General features: G+C 38.3%; 2 protein-coding genes across 4 annotated transcripts in view; one reads left to right on the top strand and one right to left on the bottom strand.

Annotated features, from left to right (window-relative positions):
• Positions 1 to 3,893, bottom strand: part of XRCC4 (X-ray repair cross complementing 4) — a 188,626-nt gene extending 184,733 nt beyond the window's left edge. For 2 of the 3 annotated variants that reach the window (XM_040542041.1, XM_040542042.1), the window contains exon 1: positions 3,802 to 3,878. The gene's annotated coding sequence lies outside the window, so the exon portion shown is untranslated. Of the gene's footprint in view, positions 1 to 3,801 lie in introns of all 3 variants that reach the window. The other variant, XM_040542043.1, reaches the window with a different exon arrangement.
• A 3-nt stretch (positions 3,894 to 3,896) lies between these two features.
• Positions 3,897 to 24,857, top strand: TMEM167A (transmembrane protein 167A). Its single transcript, XM_040542044.1, has 4 exons — positions 3,897 to 4,012; positions 15,015 to 15,124; positions 20,501 to 20,535; positions 23,609 to 24,857. The coding sequence occupies exons 1-4, from the start codon at positions 4,010 to 4,012 to the stop codon at positions 23,677 to 23,679; spliced, it is 219 nt and encodes a 72-aa protein (XP_040397978.1). The 5' UTR covers positions 3,897 to 4,009; the 3' UTR covers positions 23,680 to 24,857.
• Positions 24,858 to 26,528: the final 1,671 nt, after the last annotated feature.

Below are 26,528 nucleotides of genomic sequence, written 5' to 3'. Positions count from 1 at the left end.
TTTCCCTCTTCAATGGGCCTAACGTAGGTACTACCTTCCTATCCAGCTGAATGCATCCCACAGTATAAATGCAGCATCCAAACCCATGTGAAGTACAGCATAATCACTGGCATAGTCTTTTCTCACAACTGTTTGAGGCTCCGGTCAGCTCCTGTGAAACAACAGCCTACACAATTCACAGAATTCTATCATACTGATGGAAGATGGCAATCCATGTCAAATCTGTCACAAAAGCAGAAATTTTAGGGTATAAGAATTCGCATTGTTATATGAACTTTCCTTATCACACATTTCCTGATACAGTACTGTTTATAACACATGTGGTTACAATACTAGGTTCAAGCACTCTTCCCAAGCATCTCTGCTGCGAAGTCTGAGCGCTTATTCTGTCTCAGAGAACATGGAAGCTACAAACATTTTACAGCTCTTGTGGTTAATCCTACTACAGAGCATACAGCATGCACCTTTACAAGGCAACAGTGGAATGTACGAGAAGTAGAGAAATAGAAGCTGTACATTTAGTTTTTTTTTTTTTTTTTTTTTTTCCTAAATGATATTAGCGGACAAAATACCATGTTCCAGTGCCCTTGCCAGTGTGGTGTTTTCACTATGCTTGCCTGAATAATGCACATCCCTTGTGTTTCTCCGCCTCCTTATTTCAGTGTGAAAGCTAAACAAATTCATAGCTGTTGTGACTAGGCAAATAAGGTTTTATGCATTCATGCTTGTATTTGGAGACACCAGGAACAACAGAAGTAGACATGATGTAAAACCTAAAAAAAAAGAGCATTACCAGCTTTTATCAGTACATTCAAACTAGCACATCCCAGGAAAAAAGTGCATCTTATCTGCAAATGGCTTTCTTACATACATGTGCACATTTGTTATGCACATATACTTGTTTGTTTACACAGATGTACCTGTCATGCCAGTCAGCTGCCTGTGATATTTTTTAAACTACCTTCCATCCTCCTACTTATGAAAACTAAAACAAGAGATGCTGAAAACCCAGCCTCCCACATGCATGTTGACATTGTTTAGTTAGAACTCAGCCTGCATTTGAAGACAACCCACAAGCTTAATTTTTGAAGCCACCTTTTGTATGTTTCAAAATACACACTAATTCCTTGGTAGGCCCGGTTGATTAAACACTCAGCTGAACAGTAGGCAATCTCTTCATTGACAAATCACACTACTAAAATATTTCTTAAGGGGCACAGCCAACACCTTTAAACCTCCTTAAAAAAAAAAAGCAAACAAAAAATAACAGAAAACAAGTATTCATTGCATGGCTTTATTTACCCATTTGAATATTATTAGATCAATATAATTGTTTAAACTTCTGATTCATTTTGAGGTTTCAGCAGACAAGAATACATACCCAGTCAATTCCTGTACGCAGCATCAACCCTGCCATCTCAGCCACTTGTAGTTGATTTTCCATGAAAATATATTGATTAGGAGAAAATATACACGGGAAACTAGAGAACAGACGTTAGAAATCATATCCTGTATTTCAGCCAATACCCTATATATGTTACAGCTGCATCCCAAAAGACACTGCCATGCTTGATACTCTATCCTTCTAATGATACCAGCAAGGCTCCCACAAGGGGATCATTAATGATCAAATGGCATTTTTCCCACAAGAGCAAAATATGCAGCTGAAAGCATGCAATCAATGAAAAATCTTCTTCAAATAGCTCAGACTGTTGGAGTCTTCACTTGAAAATGAAATTGGTAGGGTAAATAAAAAGCATTTTTACAAAAATCTGTAATGGAGTTCATATGTGAGTTTGTAGTAAACTAGCAAAGTAGGTAACATTACATAAAAATTATCATAAGGAGCACACTTGCAAAGAGAACTACTGAGCAAGGGAAAGCTAGCTGGCTACCTAGAAGCAGGCCTGACTACACCATAATCAACACCTGACTGTTGCAGTCACCTCTACAAATGCAGAAATAACTTTTCCATTCACACTGAAGAACCAAAAGTAAAACCAAAAAAAAAAACACAAAAACAACACCAAACTTGTCTTGGAAAACCAAACTCGTTTTCTTTCTCCAACCCAGAAACACCTAAGTTCAAAAGTATTATTGTTTCTAAAATTTAGGGTCTTGGTAACCATTAGAGGTTTAACTGTTTATTGGTTATAGTTGTTACTTCTTTCACTTTAGAATTCATCTTAATGTGAAATAAATCAAACACATTAATATTAGGTTATACTAAATAGCAAAGTTGCTTTTAGAACTGCATTTTAATTTAACTCCACTTTTGATCCAAAACTATGACTAATGAATAAAAGAAACTGATTTGTTGAATGCAATTCTCTAACAAAACATGATTAAGAAGCCTAAACGTGTTACAACAAAATAATCAGGCATCTTGCTGATTACCTAGTAAAAAAAATCAGAATTATTAGACTTTGACAGTTTCTCAAGAAAACAAAGCACAAAACCAAAATCAACTTTCAAAATGCCTGAAATGCACAGGACAGAAAAACTCGTTATACAAGACAACCCACCTTACATTCTACATCTCCATATGTTGAAAACCACCCAAGTTATTTTTGTGGTTACGAAACTACAATTTTACTGAGAGAACTCAAAGTGGGAGTTACCTAGGCTGCTTCTGCAAATCAAGGTGCTCTTCAAAAAATAGCAAGAGCATTATACATGGATTGTGTATGTTTCTTTTAGTTGCCTCGAAGCATTTGAATAGAATATGGGCTTGATTCCAATATGCAAACATGTTTCATATAGATACTCTCATTACCCTGCAGCCTCCTACAGCAACTTTTGGAAGCACGTCAAGGGTTATGCCCACTTCTGGTAGGATGAAGAATTTTGTTTACCCTTATCAAGGCAAAAAGCAAAAACCCATCCCATGCTTAACAGACAGAATCTATTTGGCCTGAGAACTAAAGATACTGAATCACTGAGACCTCAAAGCAACGCTATCAACTTCAAAAGTGTTAATGCTTGTCAAGTTCTGTAAGATAAAATGAACTTAAAGAAGGAGCTGGAGATTGTTCGTAAAAGTTCGGAAGTTTTTCATGACAGCAACATCTAGGCATCTTGCTGCAAATGCAAAATAGCCATGGCCAGGTTCTTCCAGAGAACTCATCACAGTAAGCACAGTGTTGGCTTTACTAAAATCACTCAGAGGATCAAATAAAAATAATAATAATAATAAAAAAAAAAGGACATCCCCACAACCAAAGGGGAAAAAAAAAAAAGGAAAATCCCCCACCCCTGGTTTAAAAAACAAATGCCGCATCGTTTTCACAGGGAACCAAAATTAAGGCCTATCCCTTCTAATGGTTTGATGGCAGAACAGCAGAGGCTTTGAAAACCAGTTGCCAAGCGCGTAACGCTGCAGGTTTTAACAGGCTTGTGTCACACACAGATATATGGCCCCTGGAGCAGATAGCTCTTGTGCCCTTGGCTATAAGAATACGGTGCGGCCACAGCAAGGAGATGCACCCCAACGTTTTCCAGGGGGCTCCGTGAGCGCGGTGCAGACCGACGAAGCCCCCACAAGGAGGGTGACGGGAGGGGAGCACGGCCGGAGTCCCCTGAGGGAGCAAGGCAGGACTGGGGGCTCCGCGGGCAGCCCCGGGGCCATAACGCGGGCACAGAACCGCCCCGGGGCCGCTCCTCCCCGCCACAGCCCTTAGGGCGAGCGCCCAGTACCCTCTGCCAGGCCAACGGTGACCAACGGCCGCAAACCGGCGTTAACGGTCCCCCCCCCCCCCCACCGCCGCCTCACTGAGCGGGGGGCGGGGCGCCCACACCTACCTCCGCCGCTGCGCGCCGCTTCCGCCCTCCCGAAATAGCCGCCCGGCTTCCACCAATGAGAAGCGCTCCCCGCCTCTCCGCCCCGCCTCCCTCCGCCCCCTCCACCAATCGCCGCTCGCTATCTGCTCTGCGCGGCGTCGCCCAGAGGAGCACTGTGGCTTCCGCCAGGCCTCCGCCGGAAGTGTGATGTGGCTGTGAGCGGGTCGCCATGGTAAGCGCGGGGCGGCGGGCGGGCTGGCGGGGGGGGGGCCTCTCTTTTTTTTCCCCCCTATTACGTGTCGATAATATAACTTAAAGGTTTGTGTTTGGATTAGAGTTAAAATCTGCTGTGAATTACTCTTTAATAACTAAGATAAAGTACTGTGGGTACACGCTTTTAAGATTAAAAGCAAAAACAATGGAATAAGAGGTTAAAACCTGACCCAGTACAAGTAAAATACAAAAGGATTCTAAGTATTTGTGAAAATAAAGTGCTTTAAGTATTTGTGAAGTACATAACTTTGACCTCAACACAACTCATTTTAAGTTTACCGTTTCCAAATCGTTTGACAGGTTGTCGTTCATCAGTAGCGATGCATACCGTGCGAGTTCCCCCTGAATCTTTTTTTGCAATTCCCACGTTTGTTAAAAGATTAATATCTCTTGAGCTTTCTTAAGGTTTGGTTCAAGGCAAGTTCCTAGGCCTCAGATCTTGTCACCAAGAGGAAATTGCAGGAAGTTGCTTGCCAAGGGTCTTTGGCAGATCTTTTAGATGAACCTGTGTTAACCTATGGCTTCAAGCAGTGAACAAAGGGCTTTCCTGATAAGAGGCATAAATTGTCTTAGACTATCTAAAACATGCTTACATAAAACACGTGCCAGATGGGAAGAAAGGAAAGAGTCAGGTCATCACCTCCAGTTTGTGGCTTGAGAAGGTAGATAGTATAGAAGTACATCACCACTACCTTGCTATGCTTTGTAGCACTTGAGGGTGTGGAACAAAAGCAAGAAAAGCTCCATGATCAGTCAGACACCTTGCATAACCTTTTAGCACTTAAATATAACACTAGTGCTTATAACTAGCAAAAAGGTTATGGCATTCATAAGTGTGCTTGTGAGTTGTTTTATTTTTTTGGCCATTGGTCCATATTGATTTCAGGAGATTAAGCTGTATTGTTCAAGGAACCTGACGCATGCTAGAATTTCTTAATGAGATTTTTCTCATTTTATAGAGGTGCAAGTAAGATTCCTTAATCTTGTAGAGCTAGAATTTCCTCAGGGAAACAATAACCCTTGTGGTCTGATCAAGATTTTGGATTATTGGTGGTGCTGCTGCCTGTGGTGTCATGGCTCTGCAGAAAAATCTTACCTCCTGGGATTAACAATCATGAGCTGTAGTTAATTACGTTTTCTTTTGCATGCACGCTTGACTGTGAGATGGGAAACAACAGGAAGAAAGCAGAGCTGTACCTCCAATTTGTTCTCTTTCTCCAAACTAAATGAGCTGCAACTGTGACAAACTAGCTCTGTGAGTAGCATTTCCAAAGGACTTCATCCCTGGAACTTTCCACCCCATTTTCTCCCAGGGTTTCTTATCACATCGTTTCTGCACAAGTCCAAACTTAATCTGGGTGAATGGCCACCTGCTGACAATAAAATATATAGAAGCTGACTTCTATCCAGCTTATCCTTTATCTACAAGCACAACTTTGTGTGTTCATTTCTGTTTACTGCCAGTGGGTAGAAAAAACCTACTGTTTTAGATTAAACCAATTCTGAAAGGGGGTTGAAGGTGCTCAATGGATTAAACAAAAGAACTGGAACTGGAAGTGATGTGGTATAATGACAGCTGCACTGTTAATTTAAAAGCAGAATATTTATTCCTTAATAGCATTCACTTTCACTAATCATTGTGTCAGTTTACCCCATCAACTTTAGAAATTTTATATTTGAAAACTCAACAAAACTTTTATTTGGGTTGAAAAATATACTACAAACATGGGGTTTGGTGGGTGGGAAATGGGAAGAAGCCTGAAGTGACTTTGTGTTAAAGATGGGCCTTTCATCTGTTGAATTGAAGTCTTCACTTTTCGTTGTAGTAAAAATAAATAACGTGAATAAATATACGGAAGCTTCAGAATAGATATGTTTTGTGTCTATAATTGTGATTGGGTGTTGAGGAAAATAATGAATTGCACAAGACTTTACAAAGATTGCTCCTTCCCAATCACCCTCTAGTTAGGACAAGTACGGGACCTCAAGCCCCATCCTGTTGCAGAAGAATTGATTTGGGAATTTTCCATGGGGACAAACCTTTTTATCACAACCTTTGTTACTGTCTTAGGATGGTATTTACAGAAGGAAGGAGAATTGCTCATATAAGCAATTCCTAAGTAAATACTGATCCAAGCCAAGATCTTGGATATGAACACACCAGAATCTAAGGTAGCATTTTGTGAAAGAGCTTTCAGGTGTCTTCAAAGTTTTGTGTCTGGTTTATCAGAAGTTAAATCAGTCCCAATTGAAATTTTCTAATACCTTTGTTTTTATAATGGGCTAAAGAGAGATAGGACCAGAGAAGATGTCCTAGTTCATCGTATGTGTGGACATATATGTGTCTTTGTATTATGAGTGTATTTTGGAGCAATGACAGACAACTTCTTGCATGTCAGTTTTATATTTCATCAGGCATGAAATGTTTTGAGTAAAAGTGATTAGAATTTCAGGGAGTTTCAGCTGCAGTAATAAGTTTCTCATCTGACAAAGTCTTTGCTGCTCAGCTAATGTGCTTTTGCAGGGAGTCTGAGCATTTTCCTCCTAGGCAGAAGCAGTAATGCAGAAAGATGCTGGGACCTCCTTTGCTGCCAGTCATGCAACAACTGACTCACGTCCCTGCACTCAGTATGTGTCGACCCTGTGCCAGCCCCTAGGAATGGGAGTAAATCCTACTAACTAAGGAGAAAAGAAAAAGATCCTCCTTTCCATGCCCCTCTCCTCCTGTCAGAATAGCAAGCTTGTCAGAGAATTGAAAAGAAGAGGGGAAGGGAGAAATAGTGTGGTTGGATAGGGACAGAGAATTGAGGTCTTTACTGCACTGGTATTGGTGCTTAGTAAATCTGATGCTTTCTGTGATTGCACATGTAAATTGTAATGCTACTGTGGAGTAGGAAATGTGTAGTGAATTACTGCTTGAAATGGTCGGTATAGGTACTTATGTGTCAGCTTATAAGATGTGAAAATATATCATTAATATTTTTCTTCTCTGATTAAGGAAACAGAGGAAACAATTTATTCTGCTGTTGTAAGACGCATCTACTTAATGCGTCTCTTAATTTGACTTGGGAGGAGTAGGTTGTAGTGAAGCTACTTGTACAAATTTTACCACAGACTTCAACAGTGAAGGAATGACACAAGTTGAGAGGAACAATTTCCTTGCTGAGTGCCAAACAGTTCTTACTAAACCTTTCTGGCAATCAATCTACTATTAAACATCTTTATTCATTAATAACATGAAAAGTGTGGAGGAGGTCACTTTTTTTGCTGTAGCCCATTTTAAAGTAGTAGCGAACTGCTTATGCATTCTGTATGTCCAACTCATGATCCAAACCCTGAGGTTTTACTTAAAAAAAAAAAAAGGGGGGGGGGGGGAAGAAAAAGGTCATGAAATAGTCAGTGTGGCAATGTAATTTTTTGATTGGCTTCAGCATTAGGCACCATGCGCATCCACTGCAGTAGCTGTACTGCCGATGCACAATGCTTGGTGTTCAAACCCACCAGAAATTTTCAGTTTCAGCTTTGTAACGAGGAAATCGAAGTGGAACCAGCTGTCACTTGTCTTACAGATACTGAAAATCTAGTCCATGTACCTGAACTGTGGGAGGCCTGCCCATCACCAATGGACATCAGAGACTTGGCAGAGCTTTTCCGTGTTTCTTGAGTAACTCTTACTTACTTTTACCTCTTTTACTACTTTTACGTCTTGTGTAAGTTATAGGATATGCCTTTTATTCAGCCTTTGGAACGAAGTAGATACTATCCCATTTTTGCATGCAGCAACTTAGGCTTTTTGTAAGGATGCTCAGCAGACAAATTCAGCTATGAGTTGCACAGGCTTTCTGTGAGGGTGAGGTACTCAGGCAAATAGCTCGTGCATTTTCCTGTTGTGCTATGGAGCCATATCTAGTTAGTTTTTGACTCTTGCTTGTAAATTTGTACTTTAATAATTAAACGCTTAACAGATAGAATGTTAGCTATATCCCTGATGTTAAAATATTAAATAAAGCAAAATAATTCAGTATCTTCCATTTTGAGAGCTTTGTCTCTCTTCAGTGTACGTTCTCAAATTCCTGTTGCAGTTTGTGTTGCAAATCAACTTTACCTCTCACACGGTTTGAACACTCTTCATTAGAGTGGGAACATTGTCCAACTAAAAATGTGCTGACATGTTAGAACTACTCTTGCAGCTTCCATTCACGCACTTATTACTGTTTCTTCTGTTTCTACTGTTAAGAATCTCTGGTAAATCTGTGGCAAACAAAGCAATTTGTTGTGCAGCTTCATAAAGGAGAGTTACCTAATGTGACAGAAACTATACAGCTCAGTTATCAAAAGGACAAAGGTAGTACAGGCATAGTTAGCTATACTTCTTATTTGAACAGCAAGAGAAGCCAGAACTGATTATGGGAGAAGATGTCTTTTATGTGGATAATTTCTCTCCTTCTGTTCAAGTATACTCTAGAAATCTCTGATGGACAGATTTTTAGAATAGAAGTGGCAAAAGAGCTACAAGTCAAGATTTATGTCCACTTTGAGAGCTCTGTGGTAACAGCTAATGAGTACCTATTCTACTTATAGTTCCAGAAAGTACCATTAGTTCCCTGCTACTCTGGAGAATATAATGGATTTCAGCTCCTTGAAATTGGATTATAGAAATTATTCCTATTATCAAATGGTGGAAGAATGTGGAATGTGGAAAAAAAATCTGGTAAATTGCAAACTATAATCTGCAAAAAAGATTTGGAGTAAAAGACATCATGAGCATTTGTGCTACATCAAACATAAAATATGTTTTGTGAATAAATGTATAGACAACACCCATGTGTTACAACACCAATATGAAAAGTTTAACATTGTAACTTCAGTTTGCTTTTTGTTTTAAGATGTTTGGGGGAATGCTGTATCTGCTAGCTGTTTTATACCGAAAATTCCAGTTTGGAACTACTGTCTAGGTTTTGGGCTACAGAAGAAATAATTTAAGTGAGCGTGGAATTTCAACATTGTCATCTCAAGGTGTTGTTTGAATGTTGTGCTGTGTATTTGAATTGCACTAACAAATCGTGTTTTAAAGTTGAGGGGTTTTGTGGGAGAGGACGCGTTTCTTTCTGTTAATTGTTTAAAAAATTGGTTAAATCTTAAATATATTAGTCTTCAGTTTGGCTGAAAAGCGTACCTGTTACCACCTATGTGTTGCACTTCCCATTTCAATTAGAAAATGTATCTCTTCGATAGATGTGTAAGGAAAAGATTCCTTCCTATTCTAATTGAGTCTTACCCGAACTTAAATGATTGTAAATATTTTAGGTGGAACTGCAAATATTACAGGCAGAAATGTGAATTAGTGTAAATACCATACTTAAATTTCTTGGAAACTACATGCTGGGATGAATATGAAGTAAACTTGAATACCCTTTTTCATCTTGGAGCAACCAACAACTGCTAACAAAACAGTATCTGCATTCTTAAGTATAAACCAGTTATGTCTAAACACCTCTTGCTTAGTTGTTGAGTGTAGTTTTGCCAATAATAACGTCAAATTTAACTGATTTGCAAGTTTTTTTTATTTTTCTTATAATTCTAATTAGCATGTCTCTTTTACAAATGTTTATTTTCTATTCATTTTTTGAGATTATATTTGGCAGGAGTGGAAAAAATATTTCAGAATAGGTTGTAAAATAATTACATACATGTTTTAATTTTTAGCAATTGCCTTGACCTTCAGCTTGGAGTAGTGCTACAAGTTTTATTTCCTACTCCTTTTAACAGTTTTATACTCCTAAAAATTGGACTCAGGCTGGGAAAATAAGAATGGCAGCACTTAACGGAAACATTAGATAATCATTTTCTCCTTCAGATTTTCAAAGGCCTCTTCATTAAAATTTGATGTAGATTGATTTCAGCTTTCTCTGATGGCGATTGGATAGTACCTCTGAGTTAATCTTTTAATATAGGCTTTTCCATTTTTATAAGGTCTTGTTTAACCACAGTGTGAACTCGTGCTCACATTTTAATGTGAGGACAGCTACACAGTCAGATATCAGCATTTGTTTCTTTGTTTGCAGAGAACATATTTATTGGTTTTAATAATATTGTAGAGAAAAAAAAAGCAGTTCTAGAAGGTGTCTATATTTTGCAACATATCAAAATTTGGTTATTATTTTGTAAGAATATTCCAATATTTTATCTATATGTGCACACATAATAAATGATTATAAGAGTAACCGTGGGGCAAAGTTTAGCTTCCTGGCACTGCAGTGGCCTCTCTTTTTCTAGCATACTCTGACGAAATCATGGTCACACTGCAATCAGAGATAGAGCAATCATATTGTAAATACTGCAAGTCTAGTGCAGATTAAGCTTTGGTTTCAGCTCTGTCTTGAGATAAACTGCCAGAGGTTGTGTTTTAAGCTTTCTACCAGCCCAGGAGGGCAGCAGTATGGGATTTACAATCTCTTCCTGTTATGTTTTTTTTCTTTTCTTCCCAAGAACACTGATATCAGGTGGTTTATTTTAAATGGAAGTATATGAGGTAAAGGGAAAATCAGCAGGTCCTTCCACGACATGCAGAGTAGCATCAAAACTTACAGTGTAAGTTACAGTGCTACCCAAGGTTTGCATCATTAGGTGGATCACAATTCTGTTGCGGTCTCTGCAAACACATGGAACAAAATCATACATCAATCAGAGAATGTCGGAGAACTGGAGACAGGGATGGATACAGTACAAAGTCTTGGCTGTGGATGTGTTTTCATTGTAGAACAAAGTTTTGTGTCTATGACTACTGCGATGTCTGCTGAGGCTGAACACCAATTTCCCAGTGATCACAAAGAATTTAGGCAATCGTCTGAGAGTGCCCTTCCTTTCAGCACATTGAATTAAATAAATAAAGTGCCAGAGTAGCTGATAAGTAGAACTCCGAACTACCTCTTTTGCTCCCCGACTGTAGCAAATTTAATGCTGTCTAAATTGTAGGACTAATGACGCTGTCTGTAATCGGGTTGACATGGGCTGTGCAGATGTTATGGCCCATCAGGGTTCTGTTTCTCAGCCGCACAGGAAATTTTGCACTTAAAATCAACACTGACTAAAGCATATTAAACACTTGAAGTACCACTTATTATCTAATAGACTTCTTTCTTCCCTTGCTACTTGTTCTCCTAAAAGGCTGTCGCACCAATTCTTGCTCCTCTGTTGTAGCAAACTCGCCAAGAAGCAACTGCAGCCATTCCTTTCCTTGCAGCATCCATCCCCTGTGATGACAGCCATGCTGGTTAGGTGAGGTCTCAGATAGAAATACATTCAGATTTCTCTAGTTATAACATATGGCTTCCAACTACCACATATTTGCAGGAACTTTCAGGAGTATTCATGCTTTATTTCTCTGTATTATATGGAGTTATTTTTACTAAGATATGATGTGATTGAAAAAATAATATTGAGGTGACTTTTAAGTTCTAATTTTGATAAGCAATTAAAAGAGCCTTCAGGCAAGTAGCTTTTAATGTTAAAATGCATTGTCTTAAATTTCTGAAGCTCTGTGAAGCAACATGCTCTTGCAAGTCCTGCTAAACACAATACCTTTTTAGTGCTTTAAGTGATAAAGTAGTGCTCCACAACTACCTGGAGACAGCACACAGATTGAAATTAAAAAAAAAAAAAAAGTACTTAAGTAGCACAGAATGTAGCTACTAAGGTGTTTCCACAGTGTCAGAAATGCACAAAAAAGGAAATACAAGAGTGTATAATTAAAGCCACAGCTGAGACCGTCCAGAATCGGAATAAAATACCAGTGCTGATTCTTTTCTACATTTGCAATCTGAGTCTTGAGAAGCTATCTTTTCACCAGCATGTGGATGCAATCTAAAAGACAGCATCAACTTCTCCATGTTATGAAATGTACTTCTTGTAGGAATTAGGATCTCTCTCCATTTAGCCAGTCAGCACTGTTTTAAAAACACCAATTCATTACTTCTGGGTCACAGGAACCTAGTTTAATCAAGTGAATTTAAATTTACCTGTATTACAGTGTTTTGCAAATAGCTTGATACCTTAATGCCACGTTTTTTAAAGGGTCCCAGTATATGACTCTTACAGCAGGTTTTAACTGCATCAGTTTGAGCAGTAGGATGCAAGTTGCACTTTTCTGTAAATTCAGTTGGGCTGTAAGAATTATTTCGGATGTGAAATGTGTAGCCATCTGCTTCAGAAATAAATTTCCATTTCCAGTTTAAAAATGCAGACCAATTCAAAAATATGCCTCTGTCCTGTTAAAGTGACCCATAAATACTTGTAATTCAGAGCACGTTTCAGTGGAATGACATATATAATTGTAGTGATGCCCTACGCTGCATATCTGGGGAAACGCTTGAGAAGTCCAACAAAGAACAATTATATACTGTCCCTATTGATTGACTAATCACACATTTCATGAGTATACGTTTACATTCCCTGCTCAGTACGCAGCAAATGGGGCAGTGTTGCCTCCTGCCCTTTCTGTACGTCTGCGTGCCCTCTGCGCCAGGCTGTTGGGGAAGCAGCTGCAGTGGGAAACCTGCAGGAATTCATGGGAACGGGGCACTGGCAGGCGCTGCGCTCTGTGATGTCCGGAGCAGCTGTCTGTCCCGGAGGACTGGCGGAATTACTCCGTTGATCGGGGGTATATGGCGCATCTCTGAGGCAGCCAATCTCAGATCCAGCCCCACTGTGTTCCTAGACCCGCAGTAGCCAGGGGACGCTGCCTTGTGTAGGCTTTGAGTCGTCTCTGCTAGGGGATGGAGAGTTCCCTGGTGCCTGAAGCTGGCAAAGCTTGTGGACAGTACCAGGACAGGACGTGCTGGTGGTGGTGAGCACTGTTTTGCCCATTGAAAGTAACCTGTCCTTTACTTACAGCATTGTAGGTTAAGTGATGGTTCAGCTAGCCCAGTGAAAATACTAAGCTGAACACGATTTAGCTAATGCCTTGTCTAGGGATCTTCACCAGGATGCTGAGCTGCTCTTTCAGGCTGCACAGACAGCAGAGCTGTTCAGTCGCTCCTTGAGCCTCCCTGTGCCGTTTCTCCTTAATGTGAAGTACTCCAACCAAGAGTGGCCTGCTGGACCCTATTAGCTGGGACATCTGTATCAATTTCTGCATCTGCCCATTTATTTAGGCTGGCAGTGTGATGCATGTTCCAGTACTGCTTCACATGATTCACAGAGTCTTCTACATAAGCTAAGGATTTTTTTTTTAATTAACAAGGCTCTAGATCTCATGATGTTCTCTCTAACATCTTCTTAGTGAAATTTGATTCTCAGAGCTTCAGAACATCAGAATGTTGTGACATAGGAAGAAGGTGCACCCAGATCAACAGAGCTGTGCCTCAGGATAGGGAAATGGGAGCTCTGATGTGGTCTTAACAAATCCCACCCAGTTCTCTGCCTGAAGAAGGAAACTGCAATGTAATATCCCTTCATAAGTGCAAAGTATTTACACTTAATTAAATACTACTACTCAGCCCTCTGGGTTAAGCAGTAAGAAAAAATATGATGTAATTAGACATGAATTCGTCCGTAACACAAAAATCTAGGATGAAGAGTGAATTCATTCTATTTGTTTTTCTACTTCTTGGAGTTCAAAATAAATAGGATCTGGGAAGGAGGGTAGTGGAACAAAGCAAAAGCATATCTGTCTGCAGTAAGCAATTGTCTGTTATACTACCTGGTGCTGTTAAGTTGACCAAAATGTCAGCTGAGACATGCTAACTTTAAAATAAAAATTTTAAAAAGCCTTAGATTTATGCAGCTGCATTATTTTAACATTGTAACAGAAATCTACATCTCAGATTTGGGGCTAGTTATTAGAAAATATAAATTACAAGGACTAGTCGCCAAATATTTCTTCCAAAAATTCTGGGGAACCTATTGCAAACAAACAATAATAATAATAATAATAATAATAAGGTTGCTAGTGTATTATTTATTGGAACGGTGACGTAGCACTTGCTGGAAATCAGCATCAACAAGCTTTCTTCCAGATGTTACACTGTTTTGGAGATACAGCAGTCCTTACATGAGTACCTACTCTCCCTCTGTATGTGTCACTTAAACAATGATAGTTGCTTGTAATCTGATGACTAAAAAACATTTGGCCTTACAAGATTCAGACTTTAGTTTATAAAAGATGCTGGTGAGAATTTCCTGATATTTTGAACTTTAGCAAATAACCAAATATTTTAGTAGTTTCTCAATAACTGCTTCTTATTGCCAGTAAGCTGTTTATTTTCACTAGTAAGCAATCGATCTTTAGTTCTAAGCTATTTTCTCCATTTGTCTAGCATTTTCCATATAATTAGCACTTCTAAAAAATGTATTTATAGAAAAGATATTTTTAATTTTAAAATCAAAAAATGATTTGAAAGAAATTAATCTGTTGTGTTTTTGTAGTTCAGGTGGGTCTAGTTATATATTTCTACAAATGTTGAGTTTCGGGGGTAGTCTTCATAAAGTAGTATATTAACAATCTGCCTGTATATTTCCTGTTTTACTGTGTTTAGGCTTGCTACTGGTTTAGTTGTCAAATATTCTTTACCTCCACCTTCACCACCACCACGATACTCTATTGATGCAAACCACAGTTACACTTATTCTTGGCTGAGAGGGAATGTCTGTTTTCCATAACTCTTAGACTGCTGCTAATGGGTTTCCAGAAACTGGCTTTGGAACAGCAGCCTGGGGGCAAAGCTGTAAGGTTACCATTTTGCCTGCTATTTTGGGGATGAATTGGGAAGCGAAAACTCCGTTCTTTCACCATTGCATGCAGAACAATGGCTGTTAACAGTGATTTTAGCTCACTGGCAACGTAGATTATATATTTTTTTGATGAGCATCGTATGGGGGATCAATTACTTTCTCCAGCTTACACAGCAAGGGAAGTTTGTACTGTGAAGTTGTAATCTTTCTTTTCTCATTTTCTTCCGTAGTCTGCCATCTTCAACTTTCAGAGTCTGCTGACTGTAATCTTGCTGCTCATATGTACCTGTGCCTATATCAGATCCTTGGCTCCCAGCTTACTGGACAAAAATAAAACTGGGTATGTAGTCTGATCATTCTAAAAATTCACAGATTGTTTTTTTGTTTTATTCTTAGTATCTTGTAATGGTGTGTGATAATATAAATACTATTTTGACAGGTTTTTTTATCATCTTTAAAGATAAAAAATCTTTAGATTGTCTTTAATAAAGATAACAAAGATCTTCATTTTCTATTTTCCTACAATAGAATGTTGAAATTTTATAGTAAGAATTTATTAACTTACAAAGCCAGCTAGTGTTGCTTTTTTAGTTATTTGTTGGGCTTGCAGCTTTCTCTTTAGATGCTTGTTAATGGTACAGAAATGGGAGACAGGAAGCACCTTCCTACATCCCGCTGTTGCTGTAAGGATGTATTTATTTTTGATTCTTAAAGCTGTGAAATAAAGTATTAACAGCAGAAGCTACCTTGCTTATTTTTTTCTCCCGTGTGTCTTTTGGTTGCTGTAATTGCATCTCACTTTTATTCCTGAAGCACATTTTCCTGGGTGACCAACCTTTTTCTATCTTGTGTTCCCAGTTCTCTTGGAAAGTAGTTGATGTTGCTGCTATAAAACAGTTCTCTACCCTGCTCAGATTGATTTTGGGGTGTGGTGGGAAATGGGGATAGCCAAGTCTGTGCGTTGCTTATGCTTTTAAAGCACATTCACCTTTTGGCTTAGCAATTTCCTTTGTACTACAAAGAATATGATGGGTTGTTGGATGCGAAGAGCAGTGTGCAGAACTGTGATTTAAAAACTATGTTTTTGAAGTCATGATTGGGCAATTTTGACCTAGAAACCACTGAGGCCACCCTTACTACTTCAGAAATACCATTGCCTAGGGTTATTACAAAGGAGATAGTATTTATTAAAATGGCAAGTAATTCTAGCTAGTAATGTTCTAACTGGAAAGAACTGGCAAAATTTTGGTCTCTGGGTGTTCAACTTGTCCACTTTTTCCATTAGAGCATTTTCTGTTAAAGAAAATGTTTTTTACCTAATTATCTTCTATCACTTCGGGATTTAATTTTCTGAAAAAGTGCCAAGTTTTGAACAGACCCTTCCTACCAAGAATCTCAGAGGGTTTGTCTTCTGAAAACCTTCAATGTAATTAACTTCTGGAATTACCATTTTATCACACAAGATTTCTTCTAGTGATGTCAGCTAGCCAGAGTACAGTAGCTTTTTTTGGTTGGGAGTTCTAACATGAAAATGTTTGTCTCCTTTCATAGGAGACCATGAGGTTACCCCTGACATGAGAGATTTCTTTTGATACTAGTAAAGATGGAACGAAGGGATGACTTCATGAAGGACTTTTTTTGGTGGTGGGTTTTTCTGCGTGTCTGCTAATGGAAGATAACACAATATTCAATGAGGTACACATAGTAAGAAGCAACAATATTTTACTGATTAAACTTTTAGTGCTGTTCTTGGCAAGGAATATATCCTTTAATCTGGAGCTACTCTGTTTATTCTTGAGGCAAATCTGTCTAGAGCAGAATAGAAGTCTCTTCATGAAATATTTTCAAAGGGTGCTGACACAGTGGAGGAGTTGAGCGTTTGATCCGTAGGTTTGTATTTATATAAATGTTGGACATACTATTTTATTTTTGTTTCATATAAACGTGTGTAGGCTACTTTGTACTGGAGAATAAAATGTTGGCCTGGAAGCAATGAAATTTGTTTCCTGAATGGTAGATGTTTACATGGAGATCATATGCTGTTAAACCCCTCTCCCTCTTCACTGGCATATTCCATGCTCAAATGGAAACGTCTAGACACGTTGGATAAAATAAATTCTTAGTTATACTTCATTTTGCCACAGAGATGCTCTTACCTCATTATTCCTGCTTCAAATTAATAGCAAAAAAAAGAAGCGATAAAATACTAAAGCAACACAGAGTAGAAATGTTAGTAGTTACTAGCTGTATTTCTGACTGGTAAATTTGTTGAAGATTTAGGTCTGTTGATAGTAAGTAAAGAAACATGTTTCAGTTTGTTGAGAGATGGCACTGCAAAGTGATGTCACCTGTCCTCATAACATTGTATTTCATCCCAATGACTTCTGGCAAAATGTGTGTTTTTCTACCAAGCCAAACGGGATTTTAAACCTTTATTTTCCCTGAAGCGTCGTGAGTGTTTCCATGTGCTTTGTCCGCAGCAGTAGCTTTTAAGGTTGGGAAAGCAAGTGGAGATTTACTGTTTCATACTAACTTGCACCACAACATAGTTCTGTTCTCCTGGCTAACCAGGAAGACGTGTTAGCTTATATAGTGGAGATTGACTTGCCATAAGCGTAGCAGTTGGGTATATCTCACATTCCTTACTGCAGTTGCAGTAGGATTGTCCTAGTAAACACAGGGCAGCGGCGTTTTGCAGCATTCTCAGTCTAGCGGCTGAAGAATGAAGCATGGCTGACCCTTTTTTGTCTTTCTGGTTCCATTTCTTCGAATTTTTTCGCGTTTTTTTTTCCCCAGATAGCCAGCACCTCCTTTGTGATTGTTGCTTTTAAGGTTAACACTGGCAGTGAGGAATGTGCAGCAGCTTGTGCATATATTTGACGTGTGGCTGCTGGAAAATTGCACGTTTGCAAGCCAGACTGACGTGTTTCACATGCATCAAAACGAGGATGAGTATGAACATGAAGGGGAGAATAAGGAGCAATGCAATTGCTTTGAATAGTTACTTAACGAAGAATTATTTTGGAACAGATGCATTCGAAGAAGCATCATTTCTGTAACAATCAAACAGGTTTTGACTTGAAGAGGTACATGTTGAGGACCTGAGATGAACAGTAATATATAAATACAGGAGGGCAGAAGGCCTGAAGAAGCTTTTCTACTAACGTGAGTTCTTCAGTGTATCCAGAGGTTGTGTTTACAACTGTGGAAGCTCCACATCTCAATTTGCTATTGCTCAGCCTCAAACCACTTAGACAAACAGATCTACTGGGCTGTTCCAATAGGAGCACAAGTGCCTCAAAAATGTGCTTGTGTTTTCTGTTGGCAGGCTTGTTAGATCTTATGTCAGTGGTAGATTTAAATTCAAAAAATGTTAATTGATGATTGGCAGCTGATGGAACCCATATTCTGTTTTGTACCTCCCATGTTGAGAGGAAAAATTCTATGTCCACCAGCAAGGAAGTTTTGTAAGGCTAGGAACAATGTAAGATAAACAATGTAAGATACTATAACTGAAGTCAGTTATAAATTTATGTTGGTATACGTGGTCAAAAAAACCCTGAGAAGGCAAAGAAAAACCCTTACTGAGACCGTCATACAAACTACGGATTTGTAGACTGCCTGAAAAAGATAGCATTCTTCTTCCTGGGTAAAATTCTTCAAGTATGCATAAGAAAAGGACGACAATGTTTTGTTTCTTTGAGTTCCCAAGCATGCTCATGAGAGATGCGAACATGAGGTGCCAGGCTGTGGAAGTTTTTGCAATGGTTTTGCTGCATGCAATCTGTAAATCTTCATTTTACAGAGAATAACAACAGTTTCAATACTCTTGAGTGCCATTCACATTAGGACTCTGGGGCTGTATTTTTTGCTCTGAACGATTTACAGAAGTGCCGTTTCCTGCATGTCTCTTCTAAAACGGCAGAGATGTCTTCGGGTTATTTTACTATATGACCTCTTAGCCTGAAAAAGTGTGTGATGGTCTACATGCAGGAATTATTATTTCTGCTTGTGGAATTATATAAAAGCAGAAGAATGAGCTTTCACTATATAGAAGTACTTTTGGCTTGAGGTAAAATGATCTAAAATAAATGTAAAATGTGTTGCTTTTTATAAATGCAAATGGCTGGAGTGCTGTTAGCAAGAAATTGGTCAACAAGAGAGACACTGGTCAAAAAGCATTTCACTTTCACTTTGAGAGCTACGGTCACTTGCTGCCTCTTAGAACTTGTGTTTCTGACCTGCTCAACCCCAGACCTTTATTTCAGAAATAAACATAAGGCTGCTAAATGGAAAGAGAGAGATACAGAAGTAAACGAAGGTAAGAGCTCCAGGTAGAAATATGAAATAACACAAATTCTTTTTAAAAAAAAAAAAAAAGTAGGATATGTAGGATATGGTGACTTCAGCAGTAGGCATGGGCAAGTGGCCCAAACCTACCTATCTGCATTTAAACAGGAAAAAAGTATGTAATCGTGAAAGTCCAGGAACAGGAGAGGGAAGACAGGTAATCAGAGTAGCGTGGAGATGGGTCAGAGTATTGTGGGAAAGCACCTGCAGACCTGCCATCACAGCAGGTAGTAGATGAAGCCCCGCAAATAATGTACACTGAGGTTACTGCTAACACACATGTCAGGAGAAAGGAAAAAGAGAAACGGATTTTTTTTTTTAGTTCTTAAATCTGTGTAGTCGATATAGTCAAATCCAGATGTTTTTACTGCACTGCAACCAGTCATGCTACGAAGGAAACTTTCCTGTAGACAGGATTTCAACACAGTTTTGACCAATATTTGAAAGACTGAAAACTGCCCTCTGATTCAGGACACCTCAGTATTTCTTTCCATCTTACTTCAGAAATTTTAAAGATTCCATTCCACTTCTCTTATTCCTCTTGAGTAGTCAATGTGAGATTAGTCTAATTACACAGAGGAATTATAGATATGTGGCCTACATGCTTGTACTTCATTTTGGATGTACTCTGAATAGTTGAATTCTGGTTTCATCCTTTTTTAGTTCCAGTTGTGAGCATTGATATCCTGGGTGGGCAGGATTAGAGAGACTTTACCTAGGTTAACCTTGGTAAAAGTAAGAACGAACCTGAAGAATTGTTTTGTAACTTATTTCAAGGCAAGCATTCTGTCATACCAGATTATATGTATAAGTATGCTCTGCTGAAAAGTGCATACTTTTTATCTGCAATTTTTTTTATCTGCAATTCCTAAGGGAAATATGAAAGACACTACAAAGCAGTACATTTAAAATACAGTTTTCTCATCTCTTATATCTGCAGGAAAATGTGATTGAAAAAAACCTAACATTAAAAAAAGAAAATCGATATACAGCAACATGGAGGCCTGTTGGCACTTCATACTCTCTTTTTCTAGTTCTGTTTTTTTCTTCTTTTTCTTGATTTTCTCTCTGAGCTACTTCAGTGTAGAATGTGGAATTCTGATGGAACACAGACTGAGTAATTGGACCTTTTGTTTTTCTTGCATGCTAGAGCTTTGCTGGACTTAGAAAGAACTTCATGGCTTGTGGGTTGTAGCTTGTAACCCACACCGGTATGTGGTGTTTTCTGATGTTAAGAATAGCATCAGCTTGAAAAACTGTTTATTTGGATTGTTTTAGCATGGAAGGAAGAAAATTCTTTGGCTGAGTTTATGTCTTAAATGATTTTATTAAATCAAGAGCCTAATCAATTTCTTTATCTTTGCAGACTATTGGGAATATTCTGGAAATGCGCCAGAATCGGTAATTTTTTTTCTTTGAAATCTTTAAAACCAATGCTTTTTCTATAGTGTGCCTTATTTATTAGAATAATGTTCCAGTGTGATAGTGAAAACCATACTCAAATCATCTTAACAAATGTATGTTTTACCTCTGTAAAATATAGCGAAGATAGGGGAGGTGAGCTATGACTTTTTCTCTCTTTTTATAAGTTTCTGTGTACTTCTGAATTACTTGAAGCTGTTTGTTCCAAGTGGAATCTATGTGTAGGATGATCAGCTATACCTGGTGTTAGGCATTTTCCCATAGCATTGGTATTTGTATGTATTTTCATCATTATTCTGGATTTATTTTGAGATGGAAATGGGAATATGCAACACAAATTCAGTCTTAGTATTGAGTTATATATAAGATTTAAAACAATAAAATAAAACCACATAATTAAAACACTTTTACAGATGGCATTGTTAATACAGAGCAGAAACATTGGACTTGTAAATATAGATTTTGCTACTTGTCATTGAACCTAGAGGAAAATATATGGTTCCCCTTTCTTTATTCTCAGGCTTTGAAAGGAACGTGATGTGTTTTTCAGCATGTCAAAATGCACCGATGCAAAAAGCATCCTTTTCTGAAGACCTGCTGTTAAAATGATTTGCAGGTATTGTCCTATTTAGATAATGGACATAGCAGAACCAATTTTAATACTGTAATTGAAAGATACCAGTAATTTGGCAGCTGTTAGAAATGAATTCTGAGCTATACTAGCAAAAATAAATCTAAATTTCAGCTGCATTAGTATTTATTCAAGGTTGGAGAGTACACCTTACCTTACTTTACCACCTTCTTTTTCACTTAGTTAAGTGCAAGCATATTTTTTTCTATTAGCCATGCACAGCAAATAGTTTCAAAACGCATTTAAAAGAGTACACAAAAGGTTTTACGAGGTCCCTGTCAACTAGTTAAAAACTGCAGTTAATCTTCCTCTCTCATGATGTAGTAACTTTAATAAACTACATTTGCTGCATCCAAGGTAATATATGCACTCTTGTGCCCCACACCGAGCTGCTTTCTTTTCTCTTATTCATGTAAAACAGTAATTTCTTTTCAGTTTAAATTTGGAATGATCTGATTTTACTTTCTCCCAGGCTTAGAAGTGAGGCAACATCTTAACATTCCTCCTATATATTTTCTTACATAACACTACAATGCACTCAGTATGGGAAATCTGTTTTGAAGGTGATTGCCACCATTTTATTTGAGTTAGTCACAAAAGACATGGAGGAAAGTGTAGGCTTTTAAAAATGAAAATGCCCACTGGCTTTCTTCATGTATAACGTGCCCAGAATGTTTAAACAACTTTTTCACATGTGCATAAGATTTTAATAATCAGCAAGTGGTTACGTATTTACAAAGTTGTGCAAAATGATGTTTAATCCTGCCACATGATGATTTCTCTTTCAAGAAAATTAAGAGCAGGAAAGTATAACCCATATGAAAATTGTAATACTCTAAACTGTAGGAGTTGGACTTCCTCAAAAATTTATTTTAAACAGATGTGAAACTGCAGACATTAATTCATTCAGTTATTTGAAGTTTAATTAAATATATGCCAGATCATGACAACATCTTGTAATGTCACTGTGGCAGTCACCCTTGCTTATGGGAGGTGTCGCTACAAGTATTTTTTTTTTTCTTTTCCTATGGAAAGTTTGTTACTGTTGTATTTGAAGGTCCTGCTAGTGAAAGAGACTCTTTTCCTAAGAATTACACCTTAATGCTGGACTTGGGAGCTGTGGCGTGTTTTCTTCTTTTTTGTCTTTATTGATTCTCCGAAAATTGCATCTCAGAAAAGTTTGTAGTAAGATAAAAGACTGTACACAGCAAGAGGAAATAGAACTTTGTTTAGAGCAAACAGCTCCAACTCTGTCTTTATGCTTCTGAACGCATCAAAACAGGAATTTGCTCATCATAAAGAGACACTGGTGTTAACACTTCTGGCAGTTTCGTAGGCTGGAAGTACCATCCAGTGTAGGAGTGTCTCTGCCCTCCAGAGGAAAGTCAATGGATTCATAAAAAGGGATGCCTAAGCTGAAGGGCAAAAACAACAGGCTGTTTGAATGGAGGAAGTGTCCCTGTAAATCATTAGCAGTCTCATATTACTGATGTTCCCATTACAATGTTACGGTTCCCTACCTAAGATTTTGTGTGTTTGTTTTTCCTTACCATGTTTGGTGAGCCAGAGATGTTTGTAACGTTTTGTTATGGATGAAAATAGGTGAAAACAGATCTCTTTTGATTGCATTTGCCACCAAACATAAGTCTGTCAATTGGACAAACTTAACTTTTGTCAATGGTCTGCCATGCAAAGCTATAACACTAATTTGAAAGTATCAACAGTAGGGGTCTTTGTACACCTTGTGCAGTCTGTTGACCATTTTTATTACTAACCTGAAAATCTGTGGACCAGATCCTCTCCATATGCTAGCAATGTTATGTCTCCCTAGTAAAGAAAAAAGACAAGCATCTGGCCACGTCTGCTGCTGTGAGTTCCTCAGCCAGTTCGCTGGCTCCTACATGATACTACATGTAGAATATGAATGCTGCATACGCAGCCATCATGGCCAGACAGCATCGAGTTAGGCCTCTTCTCAGCTGACGTGGAGTAGCCTTTGAGCAGTGTTAGCTCTTAGACAGAACTGAGAACAAAGCCAGGAAAAGATCCAGTGTCTTGGTTAGCTTTCTGGTGCCTGCCTCTTGACTCTCTGGCACTAAGGGATAGCAATGACATACTGTATTTTTTCTTTAATGTTTTCGCAGAAATGGCATCTCAGAAAAGATGGTTACTAATAAGACAGAAGTCCTTGCCAATTCTGTCCTTATATGGGGCAATATACCCTGTCCTACAACGTAGTTTTCCCACTCCCATGCATTTTCTTCACCAGTACACAACTGTATTTGTAACAGCATTTCTCCAGCTAGAAGTGTTCAGTGTTACTTTGCACATGCAATGTGATAATTGCAGTGTTAGACTAGGAGCCGCCTAGATCTATTTAGTTACGCCTGGATTTTTTTGTTTTGTCCTCCCCACCCCAAGGTGAACGGAAGAGCCCATATGTAGCTGTGTGCTGTGTGGTGATGGCCTTCAGCATCCTCTTTGTACAGTAGCAACTGGAGAGTGTCTCCTGTGCCCTACTACCAAACAGCAGAGCATGGAAGAACTTCTGGCAGGAAAACTTTGGGAAGTGTCGTCTACTCTCCTCTTCTATGTTGGATATCTTGTCTCTTTGTGGACAACCCTCTTCCTCCAAATGGACCATCATGTACAGTATTAGTGATCATAATGTAACTAACTCCAGTATAAGTACATTCTAATGTCACATCAGTACTGACACTGCTGATGTAACTGTTAAAAATGTGTCTGTTGTGTATCTGAGTTCCACGGGAGTATATTTTACACCATGCAGTTGAATAGGCTTTTAATGTTTATGTTTGGTACACCTACTTAAAGAAATTTAAAAAATGACATATCTAGCAATAGCAATAAGACCACTCTTACAAGAATGAAGAACATTACAGGATATGTTTACAGAAGCATTTTCGGTTCTTACTGTCTGAACAAATCCTATGATGTTGTGATAGGTATATTCACATGCTTAAAGCACGACCTCTTGTTTAAGTTACATTCAACTTTTATTTTGTAAACTTGAGATTTCTCAAATAATCTATCAATATTTTTATTGTCAAGATGAAATATATATAAAGGCAGGGATTGGGATCATTATTGTAGTGATGTCAGACTATCTGTTGAGGATGCACATACGTGGGATTTGAGAACCTTGACTACTCTGAAATATATGTATTCATCTTTAGAAATCTAACTCTCAGATTCTCCATTCTCATTCTCCATTTTTTCAAAATTGTGTCAAAAAGATTCTAATGGCTCATGTGCTGTTTTTGATGCATTTAATACAAGGTTGTTAAATTAGCTGACTGAATGGTTAGCTTCTCAGAAGTCTGCAGGTACAGAAGTTGCATGTCCCAATGTTCTAAAGGTTAAAGAAAACAGCTAAATTAGATTACACTTATTATTATGTTATCTTTATATAAAAAAAATAGGTTATCTTTATAAATACCTGCCATTAGTGTTTGTTCTATAATTTTTCAAACTTTTACTGATTTAGTAACTTATTTTAATAGTGCCTAACAGGTGCGTTCATACCAGACAGCTACATGACTTCATATTGACTGCATTTGAGAGAGTTGTCTGTCAGCAGTACTTTTTGTTGTTCTAAAAATGTGCGTGATCAGAATGAGCTTAGCTGGCAATAAAACACACTGAAAGATATGTACCTGTTGTCATTTTTGCTTGAAAAACTTGTTTCATAGATCTAAATCACCCTGCACTTAGAAAAGATTGTTAGTTAGCTTTGGAATTATCCCATGTATACCTGCATAATCTAAATCACCACCACAAATACTCTGTTATACAAAACTGATTTCTAATCTGCAGACAGGGAAAATAGCTTTCTCCATTTTGCACCAAATAAATAAGACTGTAAACCATGCAGGTTCAGAAGAGTACAGAGCTGTATGGTGATGACCACAGTGTGCCCAGATACAAGCTTTAAGCTGAGCAGGAGATCTGGGAGAGAGCCCAAGTCTGGTCCTGTACCTTTAAATGTGGATACTTTTCAAAATGTAGCATCAAAGCAAACCAATTCTGGGTTTCGAAGGTGTCATTCCTACAGCTGGGGGGAGGGAAACTGCTAAGGAGACTTGGATTTTGAGTGTCAGGTATATGCATGTTCAAAATATACAAAGAATCATCCGATAACTTTAATATATTAAGCAATTATATTCTAGTTTTTAACATTTATTGGACTTTATCATAACTAATGTTGTTTGTAGATACACATCTCCAATGCATCTAAAGCTGTCCTAGTTGTCAGATTAATTCTTAGTAATTGCTGTGTTTATCTGTGACTAGGAATACCAGTGAAATGACCCAAGAAATTTTTTTTAAGCCTTGAGAATCCAAAAGCCATTGACAAGAAGGCAGTGTATTACAAAGGCCTTTCCTGTTCACAGCGTTTTATGGTTGAAGAAGTTTAAGCAAACAGGCCTCTTCCTACTTATCGCATGTAATTCAATCCTTAAAATTATTTCTTTACAACAGCTTTTCATTTTGTCCTAAATACAGATATTTAGTGGATGCATCTTTGATTTTTTTTTCCGCTTATCCTTTTGTGACTTTTAAAGGATATTCATGGCTTTCTAGCTGCAGAGTTGCTCAGCACTACTTAATACTTTAGCAGCTAAGTAAAGAACACGTTTCTCAGGACCTGCTGGCAATACACATTTTCAGAAGTGGGTTGTGTGCAAGCTTTAGAAATGATCGTAGCCAGAGATAAGCGTTGTCTGTGATGGGGCTGCTCAACACTTGCCCCTAGTAAAAGCATCCAAAACCAGGATCTTTAAGCTCTGACAAATGTCAGTTGTTCTGAAATCACTGCTTTAGGCAGGTGTTCACCTCAGGATAAGTTCTTTGTATTTCAAAGTTTTGGCTTTGCAGAGAATGATACCTCATCTCTTACTGTCTTAAGATACGAAGAAAATAATGTTTTCCTGTGTTAGAATCTTAAAGCTGGTTTATTTTCTCAGCTCTTTTTCTCATGCAAATTACTGACATTTGATGAAGACACAGGGCTCCCCAGTGTAAGAGGTACATGGAGCTACTGGAGCGAGCCCAGCAGAGGGCTACTAAGATGATGAGAAGACTGAAGCAGCTGTCATACGAGGAGAGGCTGAGAGAGCTGGGCATGTTTAGTTTGGAGAAGAGGAGGCTGAGAGGGGATCTCATCAATATGTGTAAATATCTGAAGAGAGGGTGTCAAGAGAATGGGACCAGACTCTTCAGTGGTGACCAGTGACAGGATGAGAGTCAGCAGGCACAAACTGAAGCACAGGAGGTTCTCGCTGAATGTGAGGGGGCACTTCTTTACTGTGAGGGTGAC

The sequence above is a fragment of the Cygnus olor genome, chromosome Z, assembly GCF_009769625.2.
Source record: "Cygnus olor isolate bCygOlo1 chromosome Z, bCygOlo1.pri.v2, whole genome shotgun sequence".
Taxonomy (NCBI): domain Eukaryota; kingdom Metazoa; phylum Chordata; class Aves; order Anseriformes; family Anatidae; genus Cygnus; species Cygnus olor.
Note: the sequence above shows the minus strand (reverse complement) of the source record. Positions and strands in the feature narration are given on the sequence as shown.

Excerpts from the sequence above, each read along its gene's own strand:
- TMEM167A (XM_040542044.1), top strand. Across the intron at positions 15,125-20,500 it reads CTGGACAAAAATAAAACTGG|ACTATTGGGAATATTCTGGA; the intron begins GTATGTAGTCTG and ends TTATCTTTGCAG. Across the intron at positions 20,536-23,608 it reads CTGGAAATGCGCCAGAATCG|GTGAACGGAAGAGCCCATAT; the intron begins GTAATTTTTTTT and ends CCCCACCCCAAG.